General features: G+C 40.7%; 1 protein-coding gene across 6 annotated transcripts in view; it reads left to right on the plus strand.

The window, feature by feature from the left end:
• Positions 1-8,244: 8,244 nt before the first annotated feature.
• Positions 8,245-13,413, plus strand: part of mcamb (melanoma cell adhesion molecule b) — a 42,793-nt gene continuing 37,624 nt past the window's right edge. For 2 of the 6 annotated variants that reach the window (XM_020600106.1, XM_020600105.1), the window contains exon 1: positions 8,249-8,476. In XM_020600106.1, coding sequence (XP_020455762.1) covers positions 8,413-8,476 — 64 coding nt within the window. In that variant the 5' untranslated portion in view covers positions 8,249-8,412. Of the gene's footprint in view, positions 8,477-13,413 lie in introns of all 6 variants that reach the window. The other 4 variants (XM_020600109.1, XM_020600110.1, XM_020600107.1 and 1 more) reach the window with 3 other exon arrangements.

Raw genomic sequence — 13,413 nt, forward strand, 5'->3', positions numbered from 1 at the left:
GGAAAAAGAGGCAGTGATGATTTTCCTGATGTGACTCAGAGAAATGCAGTATGAATATAATGACTGAGGATGCCCTTCAGTGTGACATTCCTGTTCTTTGAGTCGTCTTCTCAGGACCTCGCCTGTGCATCTGGAGGATGTACACAAGTCTGCAGGCTGCTTCCTGCTTGGTGACTCATTATTCTGCTATTGCCTTCCCGCCAAAAAAAAAAAAAAAAAAAAAACCCCCAGGAACATCCTTTTTTTAAAAAAAAAAAATTTTTCTCATTTGCCCTCCCCCCAAAAAAAAAAAAAAAAAAAAAACCCTCAGGAACATCCTTTGTTTAAATATTGATAGAGCTGCATTTGATTCTTACTTTCATCACTGATGAATCGGATTAGTTTCAATTACTACATTAGTAAAATAGCCACTCTAGTGTCAAAAGTGCAGAACGCAATCCACCAGAGTCCACAATGATGTCTAAAATTACAGTTGTCCATCATCATAAAGTGAGTTCAACTGATGGACAGTGTACAGGATTCTTTGGTTTTCTTTTAAAGTCCATGAAATAAACTATAAATACTGACATAGTTTGTTACAATTTTCTATAGACCAAGTTAGTCTTTTTTGAGTTTTTGCCTTTTTTCTTGTTTTTTTCTACCAGCAGTCTAAAATTCTAGTTAATTATCTTAATGACAAAAAGCAGCACATTCTCACGTGTGAATCATTAAAAATAAGGCATTTTAACTTGAAAAATGACATTACAAATACATTTTTAAATTAAGTTAAATTTCTTTTCAGTTCTACCTTTTGCATTTATGAAGCTATAATCATCCAAGGTTTGGTGACCTTTTTCCAAAATAAATGAAAATGATTGATTAATTAGCCCTGCGATGGATTGGCGACCTGTCCAGGGTGTACCCTGCCTTCGCCCGATTGCTGGCCGGGATTGGCTCCGGCCCCCCCCCGTGACCCCGTTCAGGGACAAGCGGTAGAAAATGAATGAAAATGAATGAATGATTGATTAATTTAAATAGTTTCCTTTTTGTAAGTAAACTAATGAACAGAATAATGGTAAATCACTTTACTTTAAAGATAGCATCTTTTTTTATAAAAGGAAACTGTATGCATTTCTTATGCTATGAGTTTCACAAAGCAAAATAGAAATGACCAAAATCATGTACACGTGCTTTACAGAAAAAAGCAACAGTATAAATATACACTGATCAGCCATAACATTATGACCACCTGCCTACTGCTGTGTGTATATTAGAGTCAATGTGGCAGTTGGTTGGTGTTCGTGTCACACTGCAGCTCACTGTGCATCTTCTGTGAATCCACTTGCTTCCACAGTTCTATTGTCAGGAAGTACACAGATGTGTCTACAATTCAGTGAAAAACGTATGTAAAGGAATGAAAACTGTGGCTGTGAGGATGAGTTAGAAAGAATTGTTGAGACAAATTCAACAGCCTCCCCACTCTAGGCGTGATATCAGCACTACAGTCCCCGACTCTTTCTCTTCATATATACCAATGTGTAGTATTTCTCATTTTCAACCATTTTAACAAAGATTCAAGTAAATGGTGTTTAATCTTTTGAAAAGTACAAATGGAAGTTAAAAGTTTAATCTACAGTAGATCAACATCATCATCAGTGAGCCTTGGGCGTCCATGACCCTTTCACCAGTTCACCATTTGTCCTTCCTTAGACACTGTAGGTAGGTACTAACCACTGCAGACCAGGAACACCCACCAAGACCTGCAGTCTGGGAGATGATCTGACCCAGTCGTCAGCCATCAGTTTCTCCCTTGTCAAAGTCACTCAGATCCTTACACTTGCCCGTTTTTCCTGCTTCCAACACATCAACTTCGATGACTGAATGTTCATTTGCTACCTAATTCACCCCACACACTGACAGGTGCCACTGTAACGAGATAATCAGTGTTATTCACTTCACCTGTCAGTGGTCATAATGTTATGGCTGGTGAGTGTATACTTCCAATCAGTTAATGTGTGTCCTTAAAGTCTCTTTTTTGTAAAACCAGTGAAAAAGTCTGCCAAGATAAACTATAGCAAATCATCTTTTTACTTGTTTTTAAAATCAAGTTTATATTTTCTTTGTTAAAATGCAATGACCTGTCATATATTTAAAGATACAGCCACTCATTCTTGAAACAAGTTTTGTTGGGTAAAAGGTTGAAATGATTACTTTTTTTTTAATTTCTTTAATGAAAACAACTTTTTAGACAGAAAAGTTTTGATAAAATTGGGATTTTTTTGCACTGTAAATGGCTGTTTAATCCTCACTTTCCAGTTTTCCACTTATAATTGCCCAAAGCAGAGATATCAAGTTGCATTAGCCTTTTTAATTCTGATTCCTTTTCTTGTCTTCTTATGAAATCTTATTATCTTGTCTTTCTTATCAAATCCTCCCAGGCTGAAATCCTGAAGAAACATGTCAGTGGGTGGATTTATTATGGTTAATGTTCCCTAATACATATAATCACCATGGAGAAGCAATTTTCAGTTCTTGGCCCGTGCACTTCTCAAAGTGTCTCTTTGTCACAGTCCCCGCTGTTGTGATGGAGTTTAGTAGAAATTCTAATTTCTCTCCCACTCTTCCTGGGAGCCCCCTCACCATATCAGTACAGGCCCACAAGCCCCCCCATCCTCTGCAGCAACTTGGACAATAGTCATCTCTCATGCTGGACACGCTACCCCCCCAAAACAACATGCTCTCGGGTCTGGCTTCAGTCCCTTGGAAAGAATGACTTCTTTTCCTCTCTTTCCTCCCTTCAGGCTTTCCCTAGCCTGAGCGCAGCACTGTGAGCCTTGGTGAGATAAACATAAGTTGTGTGTAATTATCAATCACAAAGCAATGGCACACACAGGAGTGCATGGTAAGGACACTCGAGCCAGTGCATTGGTAGTGGAACTGTTAAAGGAGCCGTGTTCAAGAGTAAAACTGAGAGTGAATACTTCCAGTACAGATAAAAGTGATTAACTGATGGGAGCATTATGTGTTTGAGTGCAAATGCTAATTCTACTAGAAGAATTAGTGTGAGATTTTTGGGTGATATACTTCTCTACAAAAGCCAAAGTTTAAAAATGACCTGGGGGAATACGTTTTACTAATTTGGTTTACCAGGCAACCAGTGGAGAGTCACTCCAGTGTCCAAAATCAGTGGCCTACTACAGTGTCCTACAATATATTTTTGCCATTTTATTTGAGTAGTATCTGTGTGTGACAGTTATCCACTAAGTTGTGTTCCTCAGACTGTCCACAATGGAACAAAAAAGCAGCGTCAATGAATGGACACTACTGTCGGACAACAATGCAACACTTCTATGTAGAAATTACAGTCACGCAAAATTGTAGCTATCAGTCATCACTGGTAACGATGGTTTATGCCTCTGAAAACTCAGTTTATTACTCAATATAGAGTCCACTACTTGTAGAGATTTTGTTCACAGAGTAGGGGTGGCTGTGGCTCAGGAGGTAGAGCAGGTAGAGCAGGTCATTTCCTAATCGGAGGATTAGCGGTTCGATTCCCGGGTTGTCCAGTCAACATGTCGAAGTGTCCTTGAGCAAGACACTGTACCCCCAGTTGCTCCCGGTGATGTCACCTGTGTGTGTGTTTGGGAGTGCGAATGGGCGAATGGCCAAATAGTGTGAAAGTGCTTTGAGTGTGCTGTAAAGCATAGAAAGGTGCTATACAAATATGAGACCATTTACCATCATTCCCACTACACAATGCCATTTTGCTGTTTTTTACACTTATGTTAGCAAACTGTATACTGATGGATCTGATGAGAAGGGAGACTGGAGGCAGAAAGACATCAGCAATGTGGAAGGGGTGTAGGGACAGCCCAGACAGCTGAGGTTACTGCAGTGATGGAAGACCTGCTGGAACTGGAAAAACACAAGATAAACGCAGCAAGATTGATCATTGATTAACCACTTCTTCTATCCATGGTCACCGGTGTAATTGGTGAGTACAAGTTAACTGGTTCCTCAGACCAGGGTCCTGGTGTGACGGGCGAACAAAGGTTCGCTCTTAATTCTTCCTTTGAGGATTCAACTCCTTCTCCGTTCACTGATCCCAGTATGAGAGATGACTAGGGGTTCATTATTAATTCTTCTTTGAACTTCTCTTCTTCCTCAAGGGGTTGTCTTTTCCTAGGGCTAGGCAGCACTTTTTCATCCTTGCCTTCCCCTTTTTCTTCTGGCTTCTCTTTAATCACTATCAAACCTTGTATTTCCTGGATATATATGCTTGGCGTACACATGGGATTTCCTTTTGCAGACCTACAATCTGATTAATGGTTGCCTTTAATTCTTTCACACTTCCAGGCCAGTCACCGGGGCCTCACAGACCAGGTCACCTCTCTTGCATTCCATCACCTCCAATGCTTCTTCTTCCGTCTCAGTGACCTCTGACCTTTCATTAGCAGCCTTCTCCTTTCTTCCTATTCTGTCCTTGGAAACTGTATTTACCGCCTCACTGACAAAATGACAGTTGTTTGATGGGCTGGAATTTAAAAAAACTACTTGTTTACTGTATAAATTACACAGTTTGAATCTGTTAGTACAATTCAACAACAGTAGAAAAATGACACAATAATGGGGTACTGTGATAATAATCATAAAGGAGGGTGTCTACCATTTATCTTGTAATCTATTTAGTGCACCCTTTTGTCTGCCCTTATGTAACACATTTCAGTATTTCACCCTCCCTGGGAGTCCCCTTTTTGGGGAGGGGACGCTGCTTTCCTGCTTCCAGTTTCCTCATTCAGTCTTATTTCCAAACCCACCATCCCTTGATATTCTCGAAAGCCCCGACCAGGATGTATCACATTAAGTAAAGGGTGAAAAGGGGACATTCTTGTAATTTGTCTACAAGGCATTATAAGAGGGCTGCTGGGAAAAGTGGTTTCCCAAAATTCTCAGTTTGTTTATATACTGTCTTCTATCACGCCACAATCACATGACAGCTGTAAAGATTCAATCACAATTTACAGACCTTGAGCAGCAGAACAATGTAGTTGTTTTGAGAAGAGTTAGTTCTCTGCTGTCAATGCAAACCACAAGGGTTGTGCTTCACCCTGAAGGAAATGGAAGCATCAATAAGATGGTTTACGTCGTGTAAAGGATTACATTCACAGCCAGTTTTAAAAATCGTGTATTGACCGGCATCCTCTTCGTTTCTACTTTTCAGATAGATTCTGTAAACTAGACAAACTTTTAACACGTATTTCACAGGAATGTCACTGAACAAGCTTCCCGTGTGTAAAGCACATCGTAAGGGAACAAACAATTGCAATTGTTGCCCTCTCTGTGGCAGAGATACAACAATCCAGATGGGATGTGGTGCTGAGTTTCTGACAGCACAAGTCCCAGCGAACACAACATCAGCAGCCTCAGAGAGAGAGAAGGTGATGTTAGGATGTTTTATCAGGATTGGCCTCAAATTTCCATCAAAACAGAGCAACAATGTATCTCCACCAACAGATCCCTTCTGAAAGCTGGAGGAGGGAAAGAAAAACAGCAGTGCTCATCAGCGATATGTGGTGAATACTGGGACCTGGCAACTAAAAGCAGCCATAACACCGGACACACTTTCTTTCCTTTCCCTTTCATTTCTGCTCTGCAACTGCTTTGAAAAATAAGTAAAATGGCAGAAAAAAGAAAGGTTTTCATTGTCCAATTTAGTATAATATTTACTATAAGGATTATGGTTGATGCATTAATATATTTGTATTCATTCATTTTGCAGCTGTTAGAGACAGGACTAATTTTAATTACTTGGCCTCAGTTAATGGTCAATTGCACTTGTATACGTTAGCATGTTGTGATCTCAAGCAAACAAGCTTGTTATGTTGAGATGACACTTTTTCATGATTACAAGAAAACTGAGCAAATCAGTATCTACCCATTATTCCTGATTCATTATTAAAGTTTTATAGCCCTGGTCTTGCCTGCTGCACCACAGTGTTCTCTATATCACACAAAGGGATTCACATTCACCAAGCAAGAGCTTAGCAGAGAAATGCACAAAAAATCCCTGAAGCTGTCGCACAGCCTCTTTATTTGGTTGCCATGGAAATACAATAAATAAAAAAACGAATCTAAAGAAAAAAAGCTTGAGACAAAGCTGCAATATTGCTGACAACACAGCAAAAGTTGTGATAAACCTAAAACTATTGTTTTTGAAAACACGATAATAACCTTGACCAAATGTCCTCATCTAGCCAGGAATAAAGCACAGAGAGTTGATTTGCCATTCGGTGCAATGTCTTCATGTCCTCTTTTCCAGGCATATCAAATCACAGCGGTGTAGAAAGGCTCAGTCAAAACCAACCAACTACCTCTCCGTGCTTCTGAAAAACTGTTTCCACCTCTCAGGACCGAATGCGCAGCTGTTTGTGCATCGCAGTCTTCGTCTCTGTTGCAGACTCTATCGCATCAGTGAGTCCAGTGTCATTGCGTGCTCCTCCCTGCTTGGCTCTGACCTGCATACAGAAATAATCGCTTGGCAGACAGAGATGGTAGACACTGGTGTTTTCCAGCAGTGAAAGTTACAAAAGATCAGCATACATGACACATCCTGCCATTCTTTGACCTGTATCCCACTGCACAGACTGTGATAGTTTACACAGGATCAAATAATGCCAAGATTAAATGGCTGCTGTAAGTGTAACAACTGGGGTTTTATCATAGTCTGTGCAGAGTTTGTGAAAGTTTGTACTGTTTGTCATATGCATTTGTCCATCAGGCCTTCTGGCCAGCTGATGCACCAAACACCAAATAAGCCAGAACAACCGGGTCAACTGTTTTGTGTCATCTGCCTTCTGCGCTCTGAGAATATGTCTTCACTGGATACCTTCCAGTAATACCCTATGTGGTGCTGCATTATGGTTTGGCAAACACTGCAGTTGTCCAAAGCCTCACAGTCACTGTTTTACTGGAGAGACTGGAGTCCTGCAAATGAAGCACAGGAGGTCAGTGTCATGTAAATGATATAATGTCCTCTGGCAGGCATCATGTTTTTACATGGTTTGTGTAGGGAGTCAGACCAATTCAGCTCTCTTATTATGCCCATATTAAGCTTGGCATCTGGCACAGACAGGGAGTCATAGTCAGAGTTTTCTTTTGATGGCCTAAGAGCTATATAAAGATGATCCTTCCAACAGTGGATGGAAATTAATCAGTTCAACAGTGTATGCTGACATTTTGTACTGAAGTATGAAGCTCATGAAGTACTGTGTGTTGACATGCACAGCACAAAAACTCACCAAAATATTTTTTCAGTTTGCACTGTGCAAAAATATCTGTTCTTCTGTATCGAATGTCCCTAAGTGAAAATATCCAAAGCAGTCTGATGACACTGACACACAGAATGAAAGACAACTGTAATTATGTCCTCAGACTTATGTGAATGGAGTAAAACCCGAGTGTAACTCTAATTAGTTTATATTTATTTATTTCTATTTATGTATATGCACAGAAAAAAGAGCTGTTGAATACCTGCATAAACATTTTGCGACACAACATGTGTTTAGTATTATTATTATCTTATCTATTTGAATTATTTGTGTAAACCAACTAACTTGGTGCCCTGTTTCAGCCCGCCCTGACAGTCTCATGACTATCAACATCAAAACAAGACAAAGTGTAAAGTGTTTCAGCATTTTAATGGCAAAGAGCCCGAGGCTCAGTGCGCTCTGCAGCTGTATCAGTTCACCACGGAGCGCGTCTGTTACATTTTTGATAGGATTTTATCTCCAGTCTGTCCTCCACAAATACTTTCTGCATCCAGTGCGAACAGCGGTCCTTATATCACACACGCACAGCTGAGTCCTACATGCAGTAGCCTACAATTACTGTAAAGATAAACAGCCACGCACAAAATTCATGCCCAGGTCGTGCTAAGTCCTCACCAATCATGGGTTGCCAGAAAACAGAAGTTCTAGTACTCTTGGTGAGCTAATGTATCATGTCTTGGTAGCACCAAAAATCTGTAAATTATAACTTCACAGAGTTTCGCATCAGACCTCCGCCCTCCTGCTGCTCCTACTGAAGGGCCTCCTTTTACGCACACTGCAAAAAATATCTACCACCAGAAATCATTTAAACTCGGCCTCTTAACTACTTAGTCTGTTCAAATAAATAAACGAGCCATTGAAGAGAAGAGACTCGAGTTGTTGACTGTGGAGAAAATCTGATGCACTTCAGACCTAATGTACACCTAAGTTACTCGTGCAGACTGATATTTTTTACAGTGGAAGGTTTACCGTCTCTGCCCACTCCTGCATCTTTTGCCTCTCTTCGCCGTTCCTCTTTCACACAGTTTGCCAGGAGGACCAGCCCCTGTCAGAGCCCTTCTATACACGCTTCTACACTGATAATTTGTTGCACCGACTAACAACTATGGCTGCACGGGACACTGCCTCTCTGCTCGTCGGACTCGTGGTCCTCCTTCACACCTGGGGAGGTGAGTGCCCGACAACCATTTAACACTCAAACCACGCTATCCCAACCACAGCATAGGTGGGATAGCATGCTGGCTTTGCGAACCTTTCCTGCATCTCAGAAATCAGAACGCAGAGACGCGCGTAAACATGCCCGGAGAGGAAAACAAATTAGGAAGCTTATTTTCAGAGTTGGAAATCAGAAACTTCATGTGATGCAGGAGCAGTTCGGTCTTGACTCTCCTTTGAGTCACACACACTGCTACTCCTTGCAACTGAGCTTAAGAGTGGAAGTTTAACTTTTCATTCCCAGGACATTTTAAACAGATTTTTAGGGACCAGACAATGTCACCTGCCTAGAAAATGTACCCCTAGCTGTGTGCTCATGCCACCTGTCCTGTTGCAGGTGTGATTATGCAGTCCCCTGTTGGTTAGGATACTTTTTCTTTCTTTATTTATTTAGTTGGTTGGTTGGTTGGTTAGTTAGTTAGTAAACTAGCTTATCAAAACCACCATGTCACTGCATCTTTTTGTTGGTGTTACCTGGCTCTATATATGTGCTTAAATGGCTCCATACGTTTCTCATAGAAGGAAGATCTTAGAAAGCGGGCACTTGTATTTATTAAGAAATATATTAAATAAGTAATATAACTTGAAGGTTGTGGCTTGGTAACATTAATTGAAATGTGTTTTATAGTGTATATATGCATTTTGTGAAGTGGATGTGCCCTTTGTTTTTGTAATTTGAAGGCTTTTTTCAGTGCACAGTGGGTTTGCATGATGTGTGATGCATGAAAAAGGAGGAATGTGAACTCCACACCAGTAAACGTCAGACCGGTGGCAAACAGATGGCAGTTTTGTTTTACATGTTGCGAATAAACATGCCTGGGTTGTTGGACACCCATAATGTAAGTGAAATGATCACGATGAGATGTCTATGAAGTTAGCTTTGTGAAGTTTGAGTAGTTTGCTGCATGTATTTTTAGCCCCTGTGTCCACAGAGGTAGAGCTGTGGTGAGGGAGCTTTCCATCTGCTTTCTGTCAGCAGAGATCAAGTGGCTCGGTGCTGCCTGGGCTCCACTGTGTTTCTGTCACACACACAAATGCATACACAGAGTGTGATACTGCTCAGGCTCATGTGATATTTACAAATTTTGGTGTGAAGCAAACAGATCAGCTGTGAGAGACCATAATAGAAAAGTTGGATGGAAACATTTGAGGTGCGGTTTATTTTTAGAAGAGAACACCTTGGTCTAGATTTATATGTACTGTTATGTGGGTGAGCGCTTTACATTACAGCTTCATTTCTCATACTTGTTTGTTTAAACAAGGCAGGTCAATGTGTGCTTCACCCACCCAACCCTTCCTCTCTGTGAGCTTGACTTCCCTCCTCTCTCACCCTCCAACTCTTTACCTTTCTTTATTCCTGTCTGTCATCAAACCATTTCCTACCTCATCCCTGTGTTGTACTGATCTCCTGTTTAAGTTCAGCCTGACTACTGCTTGTGGTCTCTTCCAGCTCTGCTCTTATCCTCATATCATGCCCACTTCCTGCACTTCTTCTTGTGCAGCGTCTTACCTCCTGAAGTCATGCTTTTGGTGGTTCCTGTAACCTCCAATCATTATCAACATTATCACAGTTGCTTGACTAGAGGAAGACATTTATGTCTTGATTTGAAAATTGGAATTAGATTTTTTTTTTTTTTAAAGACTTGTTTTCTGTGTTTTGGATTTCAAAAAGTGCAAGAAATATAGTGATAGGTCTGTAAAAGGTGTGAATCTTTGAGACTTTCCTCCTGTAAAATAGGACAGAAGGCCTATACGACGTTTGAACCGGCAGGTTATTATTACAAAATGCTACGTGTCTTAGTTTGGCAACATCTAGTGACAGCTATTAATTATGACACAAGGAAAAAAGTAGGTATATATAGGCTTAAGTCGATGTTTGAAGGAGGTTGGGGTTGATGGCTAGGTACACACAACACAGGACTTTCCTGTCGCTTGTTTTTCCAGAGTTTTTGTTCCAAAACGTAACAGCGTGGTTGTTCCCTAAACGTAACCAAGTAGTTTTTGTGCCTAATCATAACCAAGTATCCTGTGTGGCAAAACGTAATGACACCGTGACGATTTCATAATTGTAACTTCATATTTATGACAGTTTCCTGTGCCCAGAGATGATGGAGTTCCAGTAGCTTGCTGCTAGCTAGCCATCCTGTTTTTGTCTATTTCCATTACGACAAAGGTCTATAAAGCTTGGTAGCATGACGTACGTTGTCATTAATTTTGGTGGGACTGTAGCAATTCCTCTCACAGCAGTAGGAGTGCTGTTTAATGATACGCCTTCATGGGTCATATGAGAGGGAAGAGACAAACAACCATATGGGTCGTATAGGTTGGAGGACTTGTTGGAGTCTTTTCCACTTGTCAACAGTACAGATAGTACAAAGGCCAATCAAATAGATTATTTTTACAAGTGGTGATGCCACATTAGTGTTTTTGCCAGCAATATTCAGTTTACTGTCATATTAAGAAGCTGGGAAAAGCTAATTTTGGGCATTTTATGTTTGAGTAAGTACTTGGACAAATGTCAAAATAGTTACTTTTCAGTCAGTTGGCTAATCAAATCTATCAAATCTATTCACTGTTAGTTTTAGACATACGTCATACCAGATCCCTAGGACATTATTGGGAAAAGACTTTGCGGTGAGAATTTTAAATGGTTATCTCAAACATTTGATGATGATGGTTAACGGCCACTCAGGCTACTGCATCTGCAGAGACGCTCTGTTTGAATATGTGCCCATGGGGCACGAATGAGTGCAATTGTGTCTGTGCCAAAACTCCGCCTGCAGCCCCTGATGACATCAGAAGGAAGACAGGCATGCTGTTGGACTGTCATGGCGATTCTCGGTGCTATTCACTTCCTGTGACATCAGTTAATCAAGCTGGGCCAAAGAGCAGCTACATTAGACCTCGCTCATCTAAAGGTCATCACTTTCTGCTGCAGCTGAGGCACTGAAGCTCGGTTTCATGTGCTCAAGACAACTGCTGCTCTTGAGACCAAGTTAGCTGGTCACATACAATAAATGCCCTTGTTGTATCCGGGGACTGCAGCGTAGAAAATTGAGGACCAACAATCTGGCAGAAGATCAGCGGAGCAGAGCAGGCTTGAAACGGAAATCCCTGAATTTAGACTTGTTTTCCTGTACCTTCCACAGCGGGGGGCATGGCTGTTTCATTTCCATGCATTTGAGCAGATTGGACATTGTTAGAAAATGTTGGAGGTTGGAGGCCTTGGTTCATATATTTTTATACAGTTCATAAAAGTGATTTTGCTCTTGCTGTTTTTTTTTTTTGTCAAATATAACAAACACACTCATCGTTGCTTACATATTCTTTGACGTTTCTTAGTAACTGATGGAAATATTTGCTGTGCCCTTTATCCAGGTCCCTGTCTGATGTAAGTTTGTCACAGGCACGTGGTGCTTTATCTTTGTCCTGATATAAAGCCTTCAGCTGTTCAGGCTCTCTGCTTATGTCTTCCCGTAGAGGACATCAAACAGAAAAGGGCTGTTTTTGATCTGGCCCTTGACAGTGCAGCATTAATCTGGAGATGTCTAAAATTATTTTGGTGAATTTAGGTTGTTAGGATTAGTGAAACATAAGCCAGATCCCCAGTGAAACCCGGAAAGGAAACAGTGTAAAGGAAACTGAATATTAGTGCGCTGTCACAGTGGATCTTTACAGTAAAGTGAAGGACAGTGCTTATATAAGTTTTGAAAATCTGCTGTATCCATCTGTGTATCTGAGAAGAAAAAAACACAGCTGGTCATGAACATGACACAGATATGAGTGAGCCTGGCTCTTGCTTTAGAGGGAATCTGCAAACAAATGAGGTGTTTATCAAAGCCTCTCAAACCAAAGCAGATGTGCTGTAGGTGGGAACAAGGGCCAACACAGGGGATGTAACCTATAGCACTGAAAGGGTTACAGTAACACAAGTCACTTAAGTAACTTCACCCATTGGTTAATATAAGTTTCTAAAAAATAAACCATAGCATGCTGTCAATCTAGGTTACACGATTGACATTGCTAATGAGCAAACAATCCCTTCTTGACACATGTCTCAGGTTAACTGTGCACTTCAGATTTCAAAAACATCATTATTGTGACATGAAGTGACAAGCAAACATATTGAACTGTCACAAGACAACAGACAATATTCATTTGATTATATGGTGACAAGCAAATAACTGCAGGCGCCATTTTGAGATGAATGACTTATGGTGCTGTCATTTGACAAAAAAAAATTAATGATTCTCAACATAACATCAAAATAGGTCTCTTTTGTCTAAGCCCCTCTAAAGTGCGACCTTGACAGGTGCTTCCATGTCTCTGCTTAGTTTGGTCAGCCATCCAAGCAACAGACTGGTAAGCTTTTCTCACTCTCTTGCCTGCTTTTAAGGCTACCAGGGTCATGTTAGTCAACTTTCTCAGCCTGTATTACCATTGTCAGCCTTGTACACATCAATATTAAGCAAATAAAATGAATTACAGCAAATAAAACTCCTAAATTTTCCACAAAGCCACATTGCAATGTTGGTCTGAGGCTTTTGGAGACTTCTCCTCTTGAGCTGCTGTTGCACATTTCTGTACTTTTATACTGTACCTTACTGAAATACGTAGTCGTGTCCTGCTTATGGTTTTGTTTGACCTGTTCTTGATCAGGTTGGCCAGTGTTAGGACAAAACCGGTCCTTGCATGTTCTTTTATGAAGAATGGTCAAAGACAAATCTGTCTTCTGAGATATTTATTACAATCAATATTTAAGGCAAAATATTCTGGAAAAGCAATACAGAGCTCTGGATTCCGTCTCTTTCTGAAGCCCTATCACAGAGAAGTCAGTGCAAGCTGCTGCAGGAAGGCGGAACCACGAGTTTCCTCTGCACAGAGAATTTAT

This window comes from Monopterus albus, unplaced genomic scaffold (genome assembly GCF_001952655.1).
Source record: "Monopterus albus unplaced genomic scaffold, M_albus_1.0 scaffold45.1, whole genome shotgun sequence".
Lineage (NCBI taxonomy): Eukaryota > Metazoa > Chordata > Actinopteri > Synbranchiformes > Synbranchidae > Monopterus > Monopterus albus.